At 43.8% G+C, this 22965-nt stretch overlaps 1 protein-coding gene and 1 non-coding gene across 2 annotated transcripts in view; both read left to right on the forward strand.

Moving 5' to 3' along the window:
- The first annotated feature begins 14570 nt into the window (after window positions 1-14570).
- Window positions 14571-14674, forward strand: LOC116566667. Its single transcript, XR_004275951.1, has one exon. It is a non-coding gene; the product is annotated as a small nucleolar RNA U13 (small nucleolar RNA).
- A 4795-nt stretch (window positions 14675-19469) lies between these two features.
- The window catches only part of CUNH1orf158 (chromosome unknown C1orf158 homolog), a 15683-nt gene continuing 12187 nt past the window's right edge, over window positions 19470-22965 (forward strand). Inside the window, exon 1 of the mRNA XM_032300450.1 lies at window positions 19470-19824. Coding sequence (XP_032156341.1) covers window positions 19714-19824 — 111 coding nt within the window. The 5' untranslated portion in view covers window positions 19470-19713. The remainder of the gene's footprint in view (window positions 19825-22965) is intronic.

Here is a 22965-nt window from a genome sequence, read left to right on the forward strand (position 1 = left end):
TGGGCTAGCACCCCTGAGTCTTATCCCTGCCTGACTAGGCCTACTGTCTCCTGGATTTACCCTGGCACATACTTCACAACGAGTAGTAGTTTTTTCTAACAATCTTATATAAGTGTAGAATGTAGTATCTAACCCTCAGCAGCTCAGTTAATTTCGTTTGCCCTAAGTGAGTGGCCTGGTGTGTGTGCTTAACCAGAGCCCGTCCTAGAGCCTCGGGGAGCACAATCCTTGTGTCCAGTAGAATCCACCGTCCTGTGGAATTTTGTCATCCCCCCTGTTCTTTAGCAAAGTTTTCTTCCTCAGGTGAGTACATTGGGGTAGGAGGCAGGGTTGGGACCGGCAGAGTCACAAGAAGAGTCAGAAGTTTTGCTGGCCCCACGGCTGCCGATCTGGCCTGTAGGTCAGCTGCCCTATTTCCCCTTGCCTCTGGTGAATCTCCCTTCTGGTGTCCTTTGCAGTGCATCAATGCCACTGCCTTAGGCTTCCATATAGCTTCTAGTAGAGCTCGGATTTCCTCTTTGTTTTTGATGATTTTTCCCTTTGAGGTAAGCAACTCTCTTTCTTTATAAATGGCACCATGCACATGGGCCGTGGCAAAAGCATACCGGCTATCCGTGTAGATGTTAACAATTTTTTTTTTTCTGTCCAGTCCAAGGCCTTTATTAAAGCTATAAGTTCTGCCTTTTGGGCTGAGGTTCCATGTGGAATAGCCTGGGCCCAGATAACCCGCTCTAGAGTGACCACAGCTGCCCCAGCGTACCTGACTCTGTCGACCATGAAACTGCTGCCATCTGTATACAGTACCTCCTCTGGGTTCCGCAGGGGGACGTCGGTGAGATCTGGTCGCACAGCGTGGACATCTATTGTCTGTTGGCAGTCATGTATGGGCTTCTCTGGCTCGCTGTCAGGTAGCAGTGTGGCAGGGTTTAAAACTGTGGTTTTTGAAAATTTTATGCAGGGCTGGTCCAAAAGTAAGGCCTGGTATTGGGCTATGCAGGCATTAGACATCCATTTTCCCGTAGCTCCACGGAGTAGCAACTCCACCGCGTGGGGTGCCACTAAGTTCAACTCCTGCCCCAAGGTCAGTTTGTTCGCCTCCCTGACTAACAGGGCCATAGCTGCCACCGTCCTCAAACAAGCTGGCCACCCAGAGGCTACGGGATCAAGTCTTTTTGAAAGGTAGGCAACTGGCCGGGACCAGAGTCCCAATGTCTGGGTGAGCACCCCCTTAGCGATTCCCTGTTTTTCATGCACAAACAACTGGAAAGGTTTAGAGATGTCTGGCAAGGCCAAGGCTGGGGCTGCAGTCAGGGCAGTCTTGAGCTTGTCAAAAGCCTGTTGCTCCACCTCTGTCCATGTTAGGGGCTGATTTCCTCCAGCGCAGGCATACAGGGGCTTGGCTATCTCAGCAAATCCCAGAATCCATAACCTGCAGTACCCTACTGTCCCAAGGAATTCTCGAACTTGGCGTTTCGTGGTGGGCGTGGGTACTTGCAGCACTGCTTGGCTTCGGCTGGGTGCCAGTGCCCGGTTGCCCTTTTTTATAACATAGCCCAGGTAAGTCACTTTTGGCTGGCAGAGTTGGGCCTTTTTAGCTGAGACCCGGTACCCCAAAGTCTGCAGGGTTTTTTTTTTAATAATGACTGGGTGGTCTCTTTACAGGTTTCCTGGGTTTTTGTAGCCAAGAGTAAGTCATCCACGTATTGGAGTCGGGTACACTCTGGGAACTCAGCTCGGAAGGCAGCAAGGTCTTGGCTAAGTGCCTCATTAAACAGAGTGGGGGAGTTTTTGAACCCCTGAGGCAGTTTTCTCCGAGTAAGTTGCCCCGAGACTCCAGTATCAGGGTCGGTCTATTCAAAAGCAAATACAGGCTGGCTAACAGGGGCTAGTGGGATGCAAAAGAATGCATCATTAACATCCAAGACAGTGTACTGGTGTTCTGGGTCCAAGAGACTTAGGAGGGTGTACGGATTTGAAACTGTAGGATGAACAGTTTCTACCCGTTTATTTACCTCCCTTAAGTCCTGCACAGGCCGATAGTCCTGTGTGTCTGGTTTTAGCACGGGGAGCAAGGGGGTGTCCCAGGGAGACTTACAGTTAGTGAGGATTCCTCCCTTCAGGAGTCTGGTGATGTGCGGAGCAATTCCTCGCCTGGCTTCCCAGCTCATAGGGTATTGCTTCACCTGGACTGGAGTTGCCGTTGCTAATAGCTGGACCACGACTGGGGTGCGGTGACTTGCCAGCCCTGGGGGACTCGTTTCAGCCCATACTCCCGGTACACTCTCTTGAAATTTGTGGAGGAAGTCTGGTGCAGGTGGTTGATCTGCCTCCGAGGATAAAGCTTCCTGCAAGAGATACTTGTCTGACAGAGCACAGGTGATGAGGATCTGCTGAGGTGGCCCTGTGGCTAAGGGAGGAGGAATTGAGAGGCAAGCTTGACCCTTGCTGAAAGAAATATTTGCTTGCAGTTTGTGGAGCAATTCCCGTCACAGGAGTGGATGTGAACACTCAGGGAATGAGTGACAGTGCCATTTCCCAGATCAACGAATCGATTTGTGGTCCAGGGGCTAGCTGTGGTTTTTCCTGGAGTGCTGCTGTCACTGCCTCAGTAACTCCCTTATTTTGCTTGGCCTCTAAGGTGTCTTTATTGTTAAAGACTTTTTGGGCAATTTTTAACAACTGAGTTAAATTCATTCTCTGGAACCTTTCTAATTTTTGCAAATTTTTTTGATATCTGGGGCAGACTGGGAAACAAAAGCCAAACTGATGGCCCGCTGATTCTCCAGGCCTCAGGGTAACAGGCGCCCAGTAAGCGCTCAAGGAAAGCAGCTAGCAACTCCTGTGGACCCTGAGTTACAGTTCCTACCTCGGAGAGTTTGCTGGGCTTGTGGGCCACTCCCCTAACCCCTTCTATAAGATACCGGTGAAAAGTGTTCAGAGCCTGGTGACACACCCTCCCCCCAAGGTGTTGAGGTCCCATTGGGGTCAGGTAGAGGGAAAAAAATCTTTTTCTTTGCCCTGGACTTATGATGACTTTCAGGGCTTCCTGTCTAATTTTGCCCTTTTTTTTTTCTCTGTGGTGTACAGAATTAGTAATAATTGTTGGCAGTTTTCCCAAGTGGGGCGATGCGTCTGGAATACAGATTTTAAGAGTCCTGTCAAAGCCTGGGGCTTCTCAGAGAAGGGGGATGTTGAGTTTCATTGTAAAACCTTGGCAACGTCACCGCCTTAAATTCCCCCGGCCTCCCAGCACCTCCCCCTCCCAGGGAACTTTCCATCTCGGCAGGTACCTAACCCTCCCCCTCTCGCCGTCTTAGCAGTTCTCCAGTACTACCCCCTCCCGGGAACTCTTAGCAGTTCCCCAGCACTTCCCTCCTGCACAGCCCTCACACTGGATGCATCTCTGCCGGCTTGCAGGCCATAGAAATCCCCTTTGCCATGCCATGGGTGCTGCCAATTTTGGGTTTAGCCCAGCAGCTTTCCCTTGCTCTTAAAGCTCGTGCCAGCACTTGGTGTTTTGGTCCTCTTTTTGATCTCTATCACCTTCCAGTTATATAAGTTACTTGACAAGAAGGGGATGTGAACAAAGAATGGGTGACCCCAATTGTCTTCTGTTGGGGGTGCCTCTTGGAAAGGGAGGACTGCCAGTGGGTGCGGGGGCCCCGCTACGGGTGTGCAGGGGGGACAAGGTTTAGTTAATAGTATTGTCGAGGAGGGTGCTGAGGCGCTGGTTTAGAGGGCCTTGAGTAGGGTGGAAGTAATTCCTGATCCTCCGCTGGGGTGGGGAGAATGGCTGGCCCAGAAGGGACTTTCTTTTGGGCCGGCTAACGTGACCTGAAGTCTAGCCTGTTTTATGCAGCACTTTAGCCATGGGGGAGGCCATTGGACTAAACCCAACCATTGGTCGATGTATGGAAACTGCTCAGGGTATCCAGGAGTTTCTGCAACCATTTTCCATACAGCCTGGGTAATTTTTGGGTCATAGGTCCCAGTATTTGGCCACCTAATTCCAAAAGACAGCCATTCAAGTTCACACAAAGAGCGGAGTTTTCCAGCGGTTAATTTCACCCCATATTGGCCTGAGAACCCAACCTTGAAGTTGGCCGTCATGCATTGGAGGGGGTTACAAGGCGGGGAGCTAGACGACCCCATTTGTGGGTTTTTGTTTTTTTTTTTATGCCAAATTTTCCTCAAGAGAATTCACTAATTTAAAACTGATTTCCCTAATTTAAAACTAGCCTCACTGAGGATTTGAGCCAACAACCTTGCAGTTGCAGGCCCCACACCTTAACGACTATGCTAACAAGTCACTTTTGTTACAGAAAGTTAGAAAGCTTTTCTTAAAGCCAGATTCTGGATGCAAATGCTGCACCCTGAGGCAGTGTGGCCTGCCTCAAAGCTGGGCGGGGCTGACTGAGAAAGGAAAAAAAAACGCTCTTAGTGTCAGTTTAAAATTGAACTTGCTGGCGGCAAGTTTTTCCGCCCCTGCGGCTTCTGGTCCCCTTCTCTCTCTCTCTCCTCTCTATCTACTTTCTCTCTCCCTTTCTCCTTTCCTGTCTCTCTCTGTCTATAGTAAAGCCAATTTTGGAAAGTCTTAAATTTAAAATTTGGCCCTCTTTAAAGCAGGTTTTAGCAGGGCCTCTGCAGCCAGGTCCTGTAAGGACCAGACAACTGGATTTTAGGGTTTATTCCTAGTCCTAGTCAGAGGAACAGGGGGTAGGGGCCAAGGTAAGGTGGCGGTCTTTTTTCCCCGCAAACCACAGCTGGCGAGAATAAGCACTATGGAGGTTTAGCGCTGCCCATAACATTGGACACTTTCCTGGCAGAATAAGCAGTTACCTATTTTCCATCCCAGCCTGAGAAAGAGCACCCGTAAACTCTGATCTAGGGTTTTGTTCCACACAAGCTCCAAAGAAGCTACCTCCAAGGTGTCGAGGGCACAATGGCCTCCCCGACCTGGAATCTGACCCAGCACGGGCAAAAGTACTCTTTTCCCAGTGGAGGTGGCTGGGAGAATTTACAGGCCACAATGACCAAAATAAGGAAGAGATTAAAGACAACTAGAGTTAAGACTATCTGCCACATGGCAAAGGAAGAAAGAGTGAGGCCTCAGTGATAGAAGAAGAAGAAGATGAAGAAAGAGAAAAGAGTAATTTTTGCTGGGGTGTAATCAATAAAATTTCCCTGCATCCAGTGGTCCGTCAACCACTGTAAGATATCTCCTACCTCAAGGGAAGATGGCCTGAACCGGTGTATGTCTGCTAGCAGGAGTCTAATAAAACTGACAAATTTACAGACGAGACAGGACCATATACAAGAGTCACAGACAAAGGGTGGGTGCCCCCCAGATGGGAGACCAGTCAGATGCCTGCCCGGCCACTTTCTAGGAAGAATTTTCAGGGGCGTCTTGGCTAAGGTGTACCCGTATAATCCCTGGGCCTGGTCACCTCAGGATGGAAGTCCAGGGAGGACAGCTCTGAGGTGAATCACCGTTATGCCCTACGACGCCCCAGTGGAACCGCGGGTGAAGGCCCACACAAGCCCCGTAGCCTTTCAGCTGTGGGACTACATATATACACACTCACTCTCTCACTCACACAGAGGTTACGGAAAACAACCGAACGCTGCCACCCACTATGCCAGCTACCAGGGGCGAACGCTGGTACCCTCTGCACCAGCTACCGGAAACGAACGCTGGTACCCCCTGCACCAGCTACCAGAAGCCTCAAGCGACGTCTCGGTGAGGCTTGCCAGGTCGGAGTTGCAATGACTCGTCAGTCCCCCGACACAGGCCCAGACCAGACTTACCTCCGGAGGCTTTTTCTTTTAGGACCCTGAGGAATTTCGGATGTATGTCGGCCGAGAGGTCGCTTATCCTCCACGGTGGCTCTCCGGGGCCCTGCGAAAGAACAGGGGGCGCCTCCCCAGAGGCCCCCAAGGTGGGAGCGGCCGCCTGGGCGAGATTCTGAGATGGCTTTTGTCTGGTGATAACAAAAAGAGAATATCTCGCTGGGGCCTCCAAATGTTGTATTTGACCGGAGCGTAGAAAGTTATCACAAGACAAAAGTATGCCAGATTGCAGGGTCATTTATTTATGCCGGCGACCACAGAGGACTCACGTCTCTCCAACCTGTGGTGGCAACAGGAGGGTGCCACGATTTTTTATACCCGAAAAACCACCTTGGGAGTGGGGGTGAGGGGCAGGGATGGGGATGAAAAGGCTTCAGGCATTCCGAGGGCTAGTGGATTCTGTAAATTACCTCCTGGGCAGAGATGAGGGTGGGGGTCCCCGGACATTCCAAGGGATGGGGACTTTTGTCATTCCATTTGTTACTTAAGTGGTTTACAGAAGTCAAACATTTGTTTACACATTATCTGGTTAAGGTGGAAATCACAGACCTTAGTTACTTATTACAAGTCGCAGGAGCCAAGATGGCATGGGTTAGGACTGCTTGCCTGTCACATTAGGGCCACAGAGAGCAGTTACTGATAAGAAAAGGTAAGCAGCTTTACATAGTTTTGAAGAACAAACTGGCAGTTCTATTTACAGAGGCCAAGGACAGTAGTTATTGTGAGGAGAATGGGGCAGCCATTTCAACTTATCTAAAAACAGTTTTGCATTTTATAAAATAGTTTTGCTCTGGTTCTGGCTCTAGGCCAGCACAATATCACACAATCACTGCTTTTTTTGCTTTCCATTTGCTTGATAAATATTCCTCCATCCTGTTATTTTGAGTTCATGTGTGTATCTTTGCGTGTGAGATGGGTTTCCTGAATACAGCATACTGATGGGTCTTGACTCTTTATCCAATTTGCCACTCTGTGTCTTTTGATTGGGGCATTTAGACCATTTAAATTTAAGGTTAATATTGTTATGTGTGAATTTCACCCTGGTTATTTTGCACATTAGTTGATGCAGTTTCTTCACAGTGTCATTGGTCTTTATAATTTGGTATGTTTTTGCAGTGGCTGGTACCAGTTTCTCCTTTCCATATTTAGTGTTTCCTTCAGGAGCTCTTGTAAGGCAGGCCTGGTGGTGACAAAATCCCTCAGCATTTGCTTGTCTGTAAAGAATTGTATTTCTCCTTCACTTATGAATCTTAGTTTAGCTGGATATGAAATTCTGGGTTGAAAATTCTTTTCTTTAAGGATGTTGAATATCGGCCCCCACTCTATTCTGGCTTGTAGGGTTTCTGTTGAGAGATCCACTGTTAGTCTGATGAGCCTCCCTTTGTAGGTAGCCTGACCTTTCTCTCTGGCTGCTCTTAACATTTTTTCCTTTATTTCAACCTTGGTGAATCTGACAATGATGTGTCTTGGGGTTACTCTTCTCAAGGAGTATCTTAATGGTGTTATCTATATTTCCTGAATTTGAATGTTGGCTTGTCTTGCTAGGTTGGGGAAGTTCTCCTGGATAATATCCTGAAGTGTGTTTTCCAACTTGGTTCCATGCTCCCCATCACTTTCAGGTACACTAACCAATCGCATGTTTGGTCTTTTTACATAGTCCCATATTCCTGGAGACTTCGTTTATTTATTTCATTCTTTTTCTCTAATCTTGTTTTTATGCTTTATTTCATTGAACTGATCTTCCATCTCTGATATCCTTTCTTCCAGTTGATGGTTTTGGCTGTTGATACTTGTGTGCACTTCATGAAGTTCTTGTGCTGTGTTTTTCAGCTACACCAGGTCATTTATGTTCTTCTCTAAATAGGCCATGAACTCCTGGGCTCAAGTGATCCTCCCACCTTTGCTTCCCAAAGTGCTGGTATTACAGGCATGAGACATCATGCCTGGCCTAACCTCTCCTTTCAAATAAGTTCTTTTTTTTTTTTTTTTTTTTTTGAGACAGAGTTTCCCTCATGTTACCCAGGTTGGAGGACAATGGCGCGATCTCGGCTCACCGCAACCTCCGCCTCCTGGGTTCAGGCAATTCTCCTGCCTCAGCCTCCTGAGTAGCTGGGATCACAGGCACGCACCACCATGCCCAGCTAATTTTTTGTATTTTTAGTAGAGACGGGGTTTCACCATGTTGAGCAGGATGGTCTCGATCTGTTGACCTCGTGATCCACCCACCTCGGCCTCCCAAAGTGCTGGGATTACAGGCTTGAGCCACCGCGCCCGGCCTTCTCCTTTCAAATAAAACCTTAAAGTGTTAGAGATAAGGCTCCAGTCCTTTTGTGCACCTTCCCCTCAACTCTTTTCCTTTATTTTTAAATTTTTTTCATAAAAAATTTTTTTATAGACTCAGGGTTTCACCATGTTGGTCAGGCTGGTCTCAAACTCGAGACCTCAGGTGATCCGCCCACCTTGGCCTCCCAAAGTGCTGGGATTACAGGTGTGAGCCACTGCTCCTGCCCTAATTCATTTTCTTTTTATCTTGATGTATTCACTGTTACCTTTTTCAGCAAAGAGGGTGTGGTCTAATCCTCTAAATCCTGTTTTCTGTGCCTTTATCCACAGAAAATAAAGAGCATTATGTTATGGTATAAATTTTCCATATATTGTTACATAAAATATGTTATTCTGTATGTGCTCCTGTGAAATTTGAGTTTTCACTCAATAATATATCTAAGAAATTCAGCCTGATAAAATAGATTTATCTTACTGTTTTTAGCTACGCATAGTATTCTGTGGTTTGGCAATATTACACTTCTTAGCCATTCCCTACTGATGGGCACATTTGATCTGTTTCCAGTTTCTCAATGTGACAAACAAATTTATAGTGAGCATTTCTGCACACCCCTGCTTCTGCACTGTGATTCTCTGTGATAGATTAAAGAGCTGTTGGTGGGGCACATCTTAAATGTTGATGGATACTAACAAAACGCTTGTTTCATTTTCTTTTATCAGCAGATCTCAGTTGGAAGGGAAGTAGTAACATTGTAACAGCTAATCCCTAAAGCAAAAAAAAACTGATGAGTTTGACAGTTGGCAGGATGGGAAGGAGTTGGTATGGCATATCTGCATTTTAAAAGGAAAGTGCCATCCCAGGAGTTTGGGAGACTGAGATGGGCAGATCACCTGAGGTCAGGAGTTCAAGACCAGCCTGACCAACATGAAGAAACCCCATCTCTACTAAAAATACAAAGTTAGCCAGGCGTGGTGGCACATGCCTGTAATCCCAGCTACTTGGGAGGCTGAGGCAGGAGAATCGCTTGAACTCGGGAGACGGGAGGTTGCAGTGAGCCAAGATCATGCCACTGCACTCCAGACTGAACAACAAGAGTGAACCTCCGTCTCAAAAAAATAAAAATAAAGGAAAGTTCCTTGACTCAAGCCACAGTGGGTTTTCGCCTCCAATATCCTTGCCTCCATGTAACAAAGCAAAGGTTGTCACAACTGGCTCCTAGATATGCAGGCTGCCAAGGCTTGTTTGCCTTCCTGACATGAACACCACTGCCCCAGCATTGCAGCTGGCTGTCTTGCAAATTGCTGTACAAGGTTGAATCAGGTAAGGCAATGCCTAGGGTTTGGTTTCAAAGCATTTCTAGTCATAGAAAAAACCCTCAAGGCTCTGTCTCCATTATCATGAAGCAATTCCCTGGCAATAGTCACTAAAGAACAGAGGAGCTTTAATTTTATGTTGAAGAGATAAATTTTGGGCTCGTTGCTGCTGCATTCCCAAGGCCCCTCCAGGAGGTGGACTAATGAAGAATACGTGATCTGGAGCCAATCAGAAACTCAACATTTAACCTCCCAGGCCCTCAGTTTTCTGGCCTTGAAATGGGGATCATCCTATTTAGGGCATGGGTTGTTTATGCTGACTCAATGCAAGTTGTGATTAGGTATATGCTGCTTGTCAGACTCAGTTGTAGGTGGTGGGGAGTGCTGTTGATCAGACTCACAGCAAAGCCCCTGATGGGGTCAACAAGTTACTCTTGTATGCAGGAATTCTCTATTCCAAGAGAATCTAGACTTACTTCTCTTGGGATTCTTCTGCCCCAAATTTTCAAATACACTCTTCTGATGAAAGAAAAGGAATAACTTTTGTTACTGGAATAAACTTGGTTTAGGCACAAAGAGAAGAAAGAATTGACTGTTTTTTGGCCTTTTATATGTGACAGACATTTTACCGGGAGCTTTTAGATGACATCTCATTGAATCCTTCTCATTTTATGAAGCACATAGTATTTCCTCCCAATTTATAGATCAGAAAACCAAGGTTGATGTGGCCAGGGAACTTGGTAGTTTCTTTGTAAGTGGTAGAACTGGAATTTGAAGCCAAGTAGGTGTGAGTTCCAAATCCACCACCCTACAACCATTCAGTTCCCTTTGTAACATCCTGAAACAGATTTGCCATCTTTAAGAAATAGTTCTAGGTCATAGAGGATCGAGAGTGGAGAAGTCAATTCATTATTCACTCCTTGGGTCCCATTTTAGACTTTGCCTTCCCTGGTAAGCCTTCCTATTCCAGTCAAGGTTAGGTTCTTCTGCTATGGGCTTGGATTAAACTGTTCCATAATCCAATCCATGCATTGGATTAAAGTGGTCCCCTATTTGTAATGTTCACAGGTGCTTGGTAAAACAAATGGCAATCATCTCTGGAGGAAGGTAATATTCTAGGCTTTAAATTATTTGTGCAAAGAATTTTTAAAATGCCAGCTACATGAGAAGAAAAGAGCTAGAAATAAGAATGCACAGAAACAACAATAACAAAAGAAAAGGAAAATCCACATTCTGTAAAAGAGTTCTGCTTACTATGCTCAAGGACATAAAATCTAAATTTGAAATTTGGGGAGGTTGAAAGTGGTAATTTAAAAGTTCAGGAGGCAAAACAAAATTTAAAAAAAGAAAATGTAGTATCACACGACTCTGGTTAGAATATAAAAAAATATTAAATAACATAGCATTGATATGCACACACAGACACACACACACACACACACACACACACACGTGCACACATATGAAACAAATAGAAACTCCAGAACTGATGAATGCAGTAAACGAAAAAAAAATTCGACAGGTAGACTTGTCAAAAGAAAAGCTTTAGCCAAATTAAATTTAAAGGAGTTTAAGTGAACAATGAATGGTTTGCAAATTGGGCAGCCCTCAGAATCATAGCAGATTCAGAGAGACTCCAGAGGTGCCTCGTGGTGAGAACAAATTTATAGACAAAAAGGGGAGGTGACACACAGACGTTGGAGGTGAGGTACAGAAACAGCTGGACTGGCTACAGGTTGGTGTTTGCCTTATTTAAACACAGTTTCAACCTCAGCAGCCTGTGCATGGCTGAAGCATGGCTTCTGGGATGGGCCAAGACTCAGCTGCTGTTAAAGGCGCAGACTCTTAAGTTACGTTTTCAAACTTGTCTACCTATTAAGCCAGGTTGCGATTTGTCCACAAGCACTCACATAGAGAAGTACAGAGTCCTTCTCAGGCCATATTGAGTTCACTTTAACAGGTTTGAATTCACCTTAGACACACCTGAAAAAAGTTATGTAAAGTGCAATCTAGGTCAGAAGAAACGATAACAAATCAAGCATGAAGAGACAAAAGGAAAGAAAATACAGAAGAGGGGGCCAGAGGCATTGAGGATTCAGTGATAAGAAAAGAAAAATACGTAATTGGCGTCCCAGAAGGAGAGGGGAAAGAAAGCAGGCAGGAGCCATATTTGAACATATAGCAGCCAAGGCTTTCCTAAAATGATTGAAAGACATTTACTCATAAATCCAAGAAGCATATTGCAAGCTGCATAAAGCAATCCACTCCTAGACACATCAGAATAAAGCTGCAGGAAACCAAACAGAAAGAGAAAATCTTAAAAACAAGACAAAACAAAAGAATGGCCCAAGTACCTTAAACTAATTACTAGTTAGTCTGACACCTGTTTTCTCAGAAGGAACAATGACAGTCAAGAAACAGTGGAATGATGTCTTCCATGTGTGAGGAATAGCAACTGCCATACTGGAATTGTACACTCACCGAAAACATCCTTCAGAATCAAAGTGAGATAAAGATGTTTTCAGATGTATAGAAACTGAGGAAGTTTGCCGCCGTCACAACTCCTTTAAAGGAAATTCTAAAGGGTTCTTCAGGAAAAAGGAAAATGATCACAGATGGGAGATCAGAGATGCAGAATGGAATAAAAAATGATGCAAATGGAAAATATGTGGGCAAATCTAAGTAAACACTATAAAATGATAATAAGAATAACTCACATAATATAAAACATATAGGAGGGAGAATGAGAGCACATAATAACATACAGGTCTGGAAGGGACCAAACAAAGTTACATTGTTCTAAGGCCTTGAGTTTTCTGGGAGGAGGGTAAAAGTATCCACTAACATTAGATTTTGCTAAGTCATGAGTGCATGGTAATTTCTTTGGTAAACACTAAACTCACAGAAAATAGTTTAGTCTGCTATGGGAAGCAGGAAAATAATAGTTAAGGGAATTTATATCTTCAAAACAACAATTAAAGGAATTTGGAGTCTTAAAAACATACAAAAGAAAGGAATGAAGGCTGAAAATTAATGAACTAAACATCCATCTCAAAAACTGATAGCAAAATAAATCCAAAGAATATACAAGAAAGATAATGAAAAAAATAAATAAAGTTTTTAAGGTATTTTTATACTTCTAAATTTTTTTATTGTTTTTTATACCTTTAAAGGAAAATTTCTAAACTAAAACAATCACACAATAGAGATGATCAACCATGCCACGTTTTGGCTCTTGGAAAAGACTGATAAAATTGGTAAACAACTGGTAAGACCAATGAATATAAAAGAGAAAAGGCATAAATAGCAAATATTAGGCATAAACGGAACTTTAATACAGGCCCTAGAGATATAAAATAAGAAGAAGAAGACATTATGAACGACGTGTCAGAAATGTTGAAAATTTAGATGTAATGTGTAAATTCCTAGAAAAATACAACTTACCAAAGCTGGAAAAGGAAACAGAAACCTACTTAGTTTTGTACCTAATAAAGTTAGTGAATCTAAAATAAAAAGCTTTCCAAGAAAAACAAGACAGAAACCTCCTGGCCCAGGTGGCTTCATTTACTTAATAGTCAAGGAAGAACTAACACTCAGCCACACACACACACACACACACACACACACACACACACACAACCTGATTTAAAAATGAGTAAAAGCGCCGGGTGCGGTGGCTCAAGCCTGTAATCCCAGCACTTTGGGAGGCCGAGGCGGGTGGATCACAAGGTCAAGAGATCGAGACCATCCTGGTCAACATGGTGAAACCCCGTCTCTACTAAAAATACAAAAAATTAGCTGGGCATGGTGGCGTGTGCCTGTAGTCCCAGCTACTCAGGAGGCTGAGGCAGGAGAATTGCCTGAACCCAGGAGGTGGAGGTTGCGGTGAGCCGAGATCGCGCCATTGTACTCCAGCCTGGGTAACAAGAGCGAAACTCCGTCTCCCAAAAAAAAAAAAAAAAAAAAAATGAGTAAAAGCAAAGAACTAAGACTAGAATTACAGGTAGACCCAACAATCCCAGTACTAGGTATTTACCCAAAGGAAAATTAACCCTTCTACCAAAGAGACACCTATACTTGCATGTTTATCACAGCACTATTTACAACAGCAAAGACATGGAATCGACTCAGGTACCCCTCGATGGTGTGGATTGGATAAAGAAAATGTGGTACAGGTTGGGTGCAGTGGCTCATGCCTATAATCCCAGCATTTTGGGAGGCTGAGGTGGGTGGGTCACTTGCGCCTAGGAGTTTGAGACCAGCCGGGGCAACATGGTGAAACCTCGTCTCTACCAAAAATACAAAAATTAGCCAGGTGTGGTGGTGCACACCTGCAGTCCCAGCTACTCAGGAGGCTGAGACAGGAGGATTGCTTGAGCCTGGGAGATTGAGGCTGCAGGGAGCTGTGATCATGTTACTGCACTCCAGCATGGGTGACAAAGTGAGATCTTGTCTCAAAGAAAAGAAAAGAAAAGGAAAAGAAAGAAAATAAAATAAAAGAAAATGTGGTACATATACATCATGGAATACTATACAGCCATAAAAAGGAATGAAATAATGTGCTTTGTGGCAACATAGATGTGGCTGGGGGCCATTATCCTAAGTGAATTGATGCAGAAACAGAAAACCAAAAACCACATGCTCTCACTCATAAGTGGGAGCTCGACACTGGGGACATACAGACACACACATGAGAACAAGGGACACCAGGGATTCCCAAAGTGGTGAGGGGGAAGGAGGGCAAGTGTTGAGAACCACCTATTGGGTACTATGTTCACTGTCTGGGTGGCAGGATCATTAGAAGCTCAAACTCTAGGATCTTGCAATATTTGCATGTAAAACCCTGTACATACACCCCTGGAACCTAAGATCAAAAATGAAACAAAACAAAAAACTGGGCAAAGGACTTGAATAGACATTTCTCTAAAGTAGACATATGGATGGCCAATGAGCACATGACGAGATGCTCAATGCCATTAGCCGTTAGAGGAAATTGAATTCACAATGAGATACCTCTTCACCCCAGTGAGGGTGGTTATTATTTAGAAAATGGAAAATAACAAGTGTTGGTGAGAATGTAGGGAAATGGGAATGAGAAACGATGCAGACACTGTGGGAAACAGATCCTTTTATGGTTCATGAGCGTGATGATTGGGTGTTCACGTACGTGTGAGAGATGTGCCACCCTCGAACCTTGTTATGACGTCAGCACATAATCCATCTGACCTGAAAAGAAAAAAAAAAAGAGAGAGAGAGAGAAGAAAACAGTTTTGTGGTGCCAATTTTATTCCTAGGAATCAACTCGAAGAACTGAAAGCAGGGATTCAAACATCTACTTGTACACCAATGTTCATACCAGGGTTATTTACAAAAACCAAAAGGTGAAAACAAATCAAATATCCATCCCCAGATGAACGGATAAACAGTGTGTTAAATACATGCAACAGGAATACCATTCAGCCATAAAGAGGAGTGTAGTTCTGAGACACGCTGCAACGTACATGAACCTTGACAACATTATCTCAGTGAAAGACAACTGACACAGAAGGACAAGGATTATATGATTCCACTTATATGAGATACCTAGACTAGGCAAATTCACAGGGACAAAGTAGAATGGAGATTACCTGGGGTTTAGGAGAAGGGGAGCATGGGGAGTTATAGCTTAATGGGTACGGAGTTTCTGTTTGGGATGCTGAAAAAGTTGGGGAAGGTGTGGAGCAATGGAAACACCCATACACTCATGGTGGGAATGTAAATTGATACAACACTCTGGAAAATAATTGGCATTATATAGTACAGTTGGAGACACATAGACATTCTCTGATGTAGCAATTTCACTCCTAAGTATTTATCCTTAGAGCGGTGGGCTTCAAAGTGAGATCCACAGAGGCTTGGAGGCCCCAAGTCCCTTTCAAGGGGCCTGTGAGGTCAAAACAATTTTCATAATAATACTAAGATGTTATTTGCCTTTTTCCACAGTCCTGACTATTTTTTTTTTTTTTTTTGAGACAGAGTTTCGCTCTTGTCATCCAGGTTGGAGTACAATGACGCGATCTTTGCTCACTGCAACCTCTGCCTCCTGGGTTCAAGCAACTCTCCTGCCTCAGCCTCCCGAGAAGTGGTGCACCACCACTCCCAGCTAATTTTTGTATTACGAGTAGAGACAGGGTTTCACCATGTTGGGCAGGCTGGTCTTGAACTCCTGATCTCAGGTGATCCGCCTGCCTCGGCCTCCCAAAGTGCTGGTATTACAAGTGTGAGCCACCGTGCTTGGCCCACAGTACTGACTTCGATGGTGCAAAAGCATTTGTGGGTAAAATTGCTGGCACCTAGGCATAAATCAAGGTAGTGCCATTAACTGTATTAGTATCATTTATTCTTCACTGCCACACACTCAGAGTTTAAACAAAAAAAAAGCAAGTTCACTGGTGAACCGAATTAATTAGCTGGGCTTTATTTTATTTATTTATTTTTTATTTTTACTTTTATTTTAAAACCTGTGGATTCTCCATTGGTGGAGCTTTTTTTTTTTTTTTTTTAAATGAAATACCACACTTACTTGACAGACCATGATTACCTGCAGACAAATCATGATTATTTAAATTTGAAATGTTTTATTTTGTTGTTGTTGTTTGTTTTTGAGACAGAGTCTTGCTCTGTCACTCACACTGGAGTGCTGGAGTGCGATCTTGGCTCACTGCAACCTCCGCCTCCCAGGTTCAAGCTATTCTCCTGCCTCAGCCTCCCAATGAAATGTTTTCTTGAAAATGAATGAAGTGAGTCTGTCACTTCAAGGAAAACAACTGAGATTAGTTGTTGCCAATAACAAAACTAGAACTAGAACTTTGGAAAACTTGCGTCCACCACTGTGAGCTTGACAGCTTCCTAACAGTTCAGTGCTTTTCTGATGATGTCATTAAAGATGTTCGCAAATGTGATTTTTTTTTTGAGACAGGGTCTCACTGTGTTGCCCAGGCTAGGGTACAGTGGTGCAATCACTGCTTACTGCAGCCTCCACCTCCTGGGCTCAGACCACCCTCCTATCTCACCCTCCCTAGTAGCTGGGACTACGGGTGTGCATCACCACGCCTGGTTAATTTTTGTATTTGTTTGTAGAGATGGGGTTTTGTCAGGTTGCCCAGGCTGATCTTCAACTCCTGAGCTCAAGTGATCAGCTCGCCTCAGCCTCCCAAAGTGGTGGTATTACAAGGCGTGAGCCACCGTATCCAGCAGCAAGTGCATTTTTAAAAATATGATATCGTTTGGAAGATCTGCACAGCCTAGAAGAGCAGTATTTTCCAGATGACCACCAAAATATATTTTAAATTTCTATTTTAATTTCTTTTCTTTTTTTTTTTTTTTTTTTTTTTTGAGACAGGGTCTTTCTCTGTCACCCAGGCTAGAGTGCAGTGGCATGATCACTGCTCCCTGTAGCTTCAAACTCATGGGCTCAAGGGATCCTCCCATCTCAGCCTCCCTAGTAGCTGGGACTACAGACGAGCACCACCACGCCTGGCTATTTTTTGTGTATATATATATTTTTAAGAAATGGGGGTTTTACCATGTTGCCCAGGCTGGTCTTGCAGACCTAAAGCCAGTTTCAGCCAGCTTATAGAGGCTGTGCACAAATCCTCTTTGTGTCCTATAGTTCACCTTTGACATAAAGAGCCAAATTCCACCTCATTTAATATTAAAACCTGGCCCACAGTTTGCAAGCTGGTATCACCAGGAAAACTCTCCTACTGTTTAGCCACCCTGGCGGTTTTTTGGATGGCGATCATGTACAAAACAGTCATAGCAGCCACGGCTACATGCAACATGGGTGAATCTTCAAAACGTTCACAATATTGGGGAAAAGAAGCCAAACTTGAATAAATATATACTATAGGGTTCCATTTATATGTAATCCACAAACATGCAAAGCTAAACATTATTGTTTACGAAAGATGTTACGTCCATGTTTCTCCATTGTGCGTGTGCTCAGTTCCACTCATAAATATGTACAGGTTCCCCCCAAACCTGCTGCATATGTATAATACAGGCCTTGTGAAGCATGAAACCCAACCTGTCCTTCCTCTCTTGGAAGAGAGGCTATCTCTGATCCATGCTGGAGACTATCCCTCTGTGCAGTTTGCAAACTTCCATCACCATTAAAGCTCTTCTTTTTACTATTTAGCCATGCTGGTGGTCTTTTCGACGGACGTCATGAATCAAACATAGTAACCATGACAACATGCAAAATGCGTCAATCTTAGAAATATCAACTCCCCTGGGGAAATCAGACTCAATACATACTATAGGATTGCACTTATATGAAAGTCCACAAATAGGCAAAACTGAACATTATGGCTTAGGAGCATACTTTGGCATTAAGCGTATAAAGAAAAGCAAGGAAGGGATTGCTATGAAAGTCAAGACAGTGGTGTCCTTTAGGGGAGGAAAGGGTTGTGAGTGGGGGGCACATGTGGGGTACTTTGGGCATACTGGCAATGTTTTCTTTCTTGACCAACTCAGTGGTTTTTGTGGGGTTTTGCTATTCCATAATTCATTTATCTGTACATTTATTTATTTTCATTTATTTTCTGAGACGGAGTCTTGCTCTGTTGCCCAGGCTGGAGTGCCGTGGCCTGATCTAGGCTCACTGCAACCTCTGCCTTCTGGGTTCAAGCAATTCTCCTGCATCAGCCTCCCCAGTAGCTGGGATTACAGGTGCACACCACCACACCCAGCTAATTTTTTGTATTTTTAGTAGAGTAGGGGTTTCACCATATTGGCCAGGCTGGTCTCAAACTTCTGACCTCGTGATTCACCCTCCTTGGTCTCCCAAAGTGCTGGGATTACAGGCATGAGCCACCGTAGCCAGCCTGCACGTTTATTTTTAATGTACTTTTTCATGTTTGTGTTTCACGTGACAATGGAATTGAATTATGCCGAACACATGGCTCCTCTGCACGATAACTGGAAGGATGTCTCCTCTTCCTAGCTCCAGCCCTGCCTCCACTGTGGTCTCTGCTAAATAAAGGTTTATTCTAATCTGCGGGACATCTTTCATGGCCTTTTCCTGCCACAGGCTTAGTTTCAAGATGGAACACGTGGTTTCCTGGAGTTCCACTATTTTTGTTAAAGGCCATTGGAAACTTTCTCTGAATTTCTCTACTGCAGTAAATCCAGCCTCTTCATTTTTAGTAAGCAATACTACAGCACACAGGGTTTTGGTTATTTAACTTAACCATATGTTACAGGCATCTTCCTAAGTCAGCCTTTAAAACACTTGCCAAGTATTTCGTTATATGGATATACTACAATTTATTGAACCAGCCCTCTGTTGATGGATATCTTAGTACTTTTTGACTTTTTTTTTTGCCTAATGAATGAGCAAGACAGACCCTTATCTCATTGGACTGAGCTCTGTGGGGATGACGCCCAGGTCTGGTTGCCAATGCAACTGCAGCTAAGCACCTGACATAGAATGTGAAATGATTGTGGAATGAATGAATGAAGACTGACCGAATGAACTGTATTATACCCGTGCGGACACAAAGACAGAATTCTTTATGCAAGCCCCTGAAAAGTAGCAACAGGAAATGAAGGGATCCCTGTGGTTTAGGTCTGAACTAGAGTGGATTTAAATCTCTACGTGGGATTTAAATCTCATCACAACTGCATGACGTTAGGCAGTTACTTAATCTCTTTGCTTCAGCGTACTCATTAGTAAAATGGGTATAATAATGGCATCTGTCTCAGAGGGCTGCTGCGGGGATTAAACAAGTGAATGAATGTACCTAAATGTCTTTGCTTGGAGCAAGCACATCAGCATTCATTAAATAGTAGCAGAATCTAACTCATCCCAATTGTAAAAGTAGCAAAGATGATACTAGTATTGTGGTGATAACACAGAAACCAAGCTCTTCTGGTGGCTGCCTTTGTGGTGGTGGTTGGTTTGATTTATTTTTGTGAGGTCAATTTTGCTTCTGCAGAATCAGCTGTTCTCTTACAGAGATTATTTATACCCGGAGTCTGTCACCATGGAGATAGTCAACAGTAGAGAATCCAAGATAGGTCACCTTGCCCTAGAGGCTGAAAGTGAACCCTTGGGGCCGTTTTATTCTCTGAGGTTAGCAGGGAACCATCTGCTACCCATTCAGGAGGCCAGCTGGGAAGACAAAAAAAGGCACCCCAAACTCAGCAACTTCACAACACCTTCCTCTCTCCCTGAAACCTGAAACGGTGTCAAGTCGAAGAAACCTGGGGCAAATCCTTATCATGTTTTTGACTGCAGTAAATCCACAGCCATTCTCTACTCCGAGCTGGCAGATTGAGACTAAGTATTCAACAAGAGTGCTCACTGGAAATTGGGTGGAAGAGAGGAGAAAGGTAAGGAAACGAGAGAGGTTGGGCAGAGGGTTCAGAGGAAGGACTGATGGGGGAGAGGGAGGAGCGAAGCTCACCACTATTTTCAGATGGAGAGCAGCAAGCAGATTGCATCTTTAAAATGTGGCATTGGGGTCTTTGTGCTGTACAAAGGATAGTTATATTCAAGCAACCATCAAGTTCCCTACTATATCTTTAAAATACTGTAACAGGATGTCAATATAGTTGTGCCTATCAGCACTATTCTCAGTGACGTGTTTCTAGGCATCTAGATATTTGCTGTCCCTAATTCTTTTATACCTTGATGTGAAGAACATTTGCTCCCCTTATCCTGGCCCTTCCCAGAATGGGGTACCTCCTCAGGCCAGCTTGGCATTCTCTGTACTGATGTCCAGGGGTGTGCTTGCTGCTCTCTGGCACCTTTCCACGATCTTGCCCTACCAATGCATTTCAATTTTTATCTTCTTTCTTTTTTTTTTTGTTTTGTTTTGAGACAGAGTCTCGCTCTGTTGCCCAGGCTGAGGTGCAGTGGCATAATCTTAGCTCACTGCAACCTGTCTCCTGGGCTCAAGCAATTCTCCTGCCTCAGCCTCTCGAGTAGCTGGGACTATAGGTGCATGCCACCACACCTGGCTAATGTTTTGTATTTACAGTAGAGATGGGGTTTCACCATGTGGCCAGGCTGGTCTCAAACTCCTGACCCCAAATGGTTTGCCTGCCTCGGCCCCCACAAAGTGTTGGGATTATAGGTGTGAGCCACCATGCCCGGCCAGTTTTTGCTTTGGAACAGAACAATTAGGCTTTTGGTTTTCCTCTGTGTTATAAAGGTCTTTGAAAAATACTTTGCCTGAGTTAGTAATGTTTCAAGTTGACGTACTTGAAATTGAATATCTTCATTTGTGTTTGGCAAGACTGAGCCATTTAAATTTTTCAAAGGCATCTAGACTTCCCCATGTCTTCTTGGAAAGTGAGCAAAGAAAAGAAGGTGAAATAGAATTGTCAGCTTTGGTATGGAGAAAAGAAGGAAAGTTTTATTAAAGTCTTTTCATGGAGAACATTAGTAATCGCCACCTCTCTGGGCAGATACAACCTTCGTTCATCATCAGCTACAACTGCACTTGGCCTTGTTTGGGGAGCAGCTGTGTGCAAGAAAAATTCCAAAAGCAAAAAGGACTGGTTGAAAATATGTTCAGGTGCCCACGGGTGATGCAGTACTCAGGGACATTATGGGCTGGTCTCACACCTCAGAAGTGAGACTAGGCCATTGAGAAGCTCCAGGTTCTCATTCCCCATGGAAACATTAAAGAAAAAACATGAAAACGTTGTAGGAGCTCTGGAAAACAGTCAAAGATACACAGCAGCCAGTCAAATGCCCAATCAAGAAAAAGGCACATTCAAAATGATAGGAAATTCCATGATGTTTCTACTTATTGTTTTCCCACTACCTCTCCAGCACAGCACAGCATAGTCTGCACTTTAGGGTAAGTGGCAGCTCAGCTCCAAGTTCCCTCTTTCAAATCAGAGTGGGTGGAGCAACATTTGAACCTGTCTGGGGCTGCCTGAGGGATTGCTATTTCATCTAACTTGGAGCTCAGATGGGAAAAGGTGGCATGGTTCAGATCTCAGGTTGGGAAAAGCCATGGAAAGCAATGACAGGCATGGCTAGTGAAAGCTGCCAGGGGATTACAGACCTATAAATACCTGGGGCAAGAGATTATGGGTAAAGGAATACAATAGAACATCTGAAGTCCAAGAAGAAGGAGGGGTCAGACTTTTTCTTGGAAATCAAAACATTTAAAGGCAGCTGTGTATATGGAGGAATTTTAAAAAGCACACACAGGTCCAGGCAAGACATACACCAGAAAAGACCTGAGAATGCTTTAAGCCTTCGTGTTGGACTGACTCGAAGACTCAGAACATTACCTGCTGGTTAGAAAAGGTCTTCCTTTGCATAGAGACAGTCTACAGAGACTGGAAGAGTTGGCTGTTTTTCAAATGCCCAATTTTCAACAAAAAATATCCCCAGACATACAAAGAAATAGGAAAAAAAAAAATGGCTCATCCAAAGGAAGAAAATAAAGTGGGAGAAGACTTTAAAACAGCTGACTTAAATATGGACAAATAGCTAAAGGACACAAAGAACTAAAGTAAATAAGGAAAACAATACATGACCAAAATGAGACTATCAAAAAGGAGACTGAAATTTTAAAAAGGAGTCAAACCAGTTTTAGAGCTGAAAAATGCAATAACTAAATTGAAAAATTCAATAGAAGGATTTGACGGCAGATTTGAATAGGCAGGAGAAAGAATCAGCAAATTTAAAGGCAGTGAACAGAGCCTGTGGGACTTATGGGACACTATCAAACATATTAATATACGCATTAAGGGAATTCCATAGGGAGAAGAGAGAAAGGGGTCAAGAGAGTATTTGAAAAAAATAATGAATGAAATCTTCCCAAATTTCAGTAAATACATAGATCTACATATCCAAGAAATTCAATGAGCTCCAAGTCGAAAAAATCTAAAGAGATCCTCATTGAAACACTTTATAATTAAAATATTGAAACCCAAAAACAAAGAGAGACTCTTGAGAGCACCATGAGAAAAGTAACTCATCAAGAACAATGGATCTTCAGCAAGTTTATTAGGGAATTGGCCAGATGTGGCAACTCATGCCTGAATCTCAGCAGTTTGGGAGGATGAGGCAGGTGGATTGCTTGAGCCCAGGAGTTCAAGATCAGCTGGGCAACATGGTAAAACCCCATCTCTACAAAAGATAAAAATTAGTTGGGCACAGTGGTATATTCCTGTAGTTCCAGCTACTCAGGAGACTTAGGTGGGAGGATCACCTGAGTCTGAGAGGTGGACCTGAGAGGTGGAGGTTGCAGTGAGCCGAAATCATGCCACTGCACTCCAGCCTGGGTGACAGAGTGAGAGTAAGGCCCTGTCTCAAAAAAATAAATAAATAAATAATAAAAAAGATAATTAGGGAATTTTCTCAGCAGAAACCCTGGATCCTGGAAGGCCATGGGATAATATATTTAAAGTGCTGATTAAAAAAAAAAAACAAAAAACTGTTATCTGATTATTCTGTATCCCACAAAACTGTCTTTTTTTTTTTTTTTGGACAGAGTTTCGCTCTTG

This window comes from Sapajus apella, unplaced genomic scaffold, assembly GCF_009761245.1.
Source record: "Sapajus apella isolate SASKATOON/1434 unplaced genomic scaffold, GSC_monkey_1.0 scaffold43, whole genome shotgun sequence".
NCBI classification, from domain to species: Eukaryota; Metazoa; Chordata; class Mammalia; order Primates; family Cebidae; genus Sapajus; species Sapajus apella.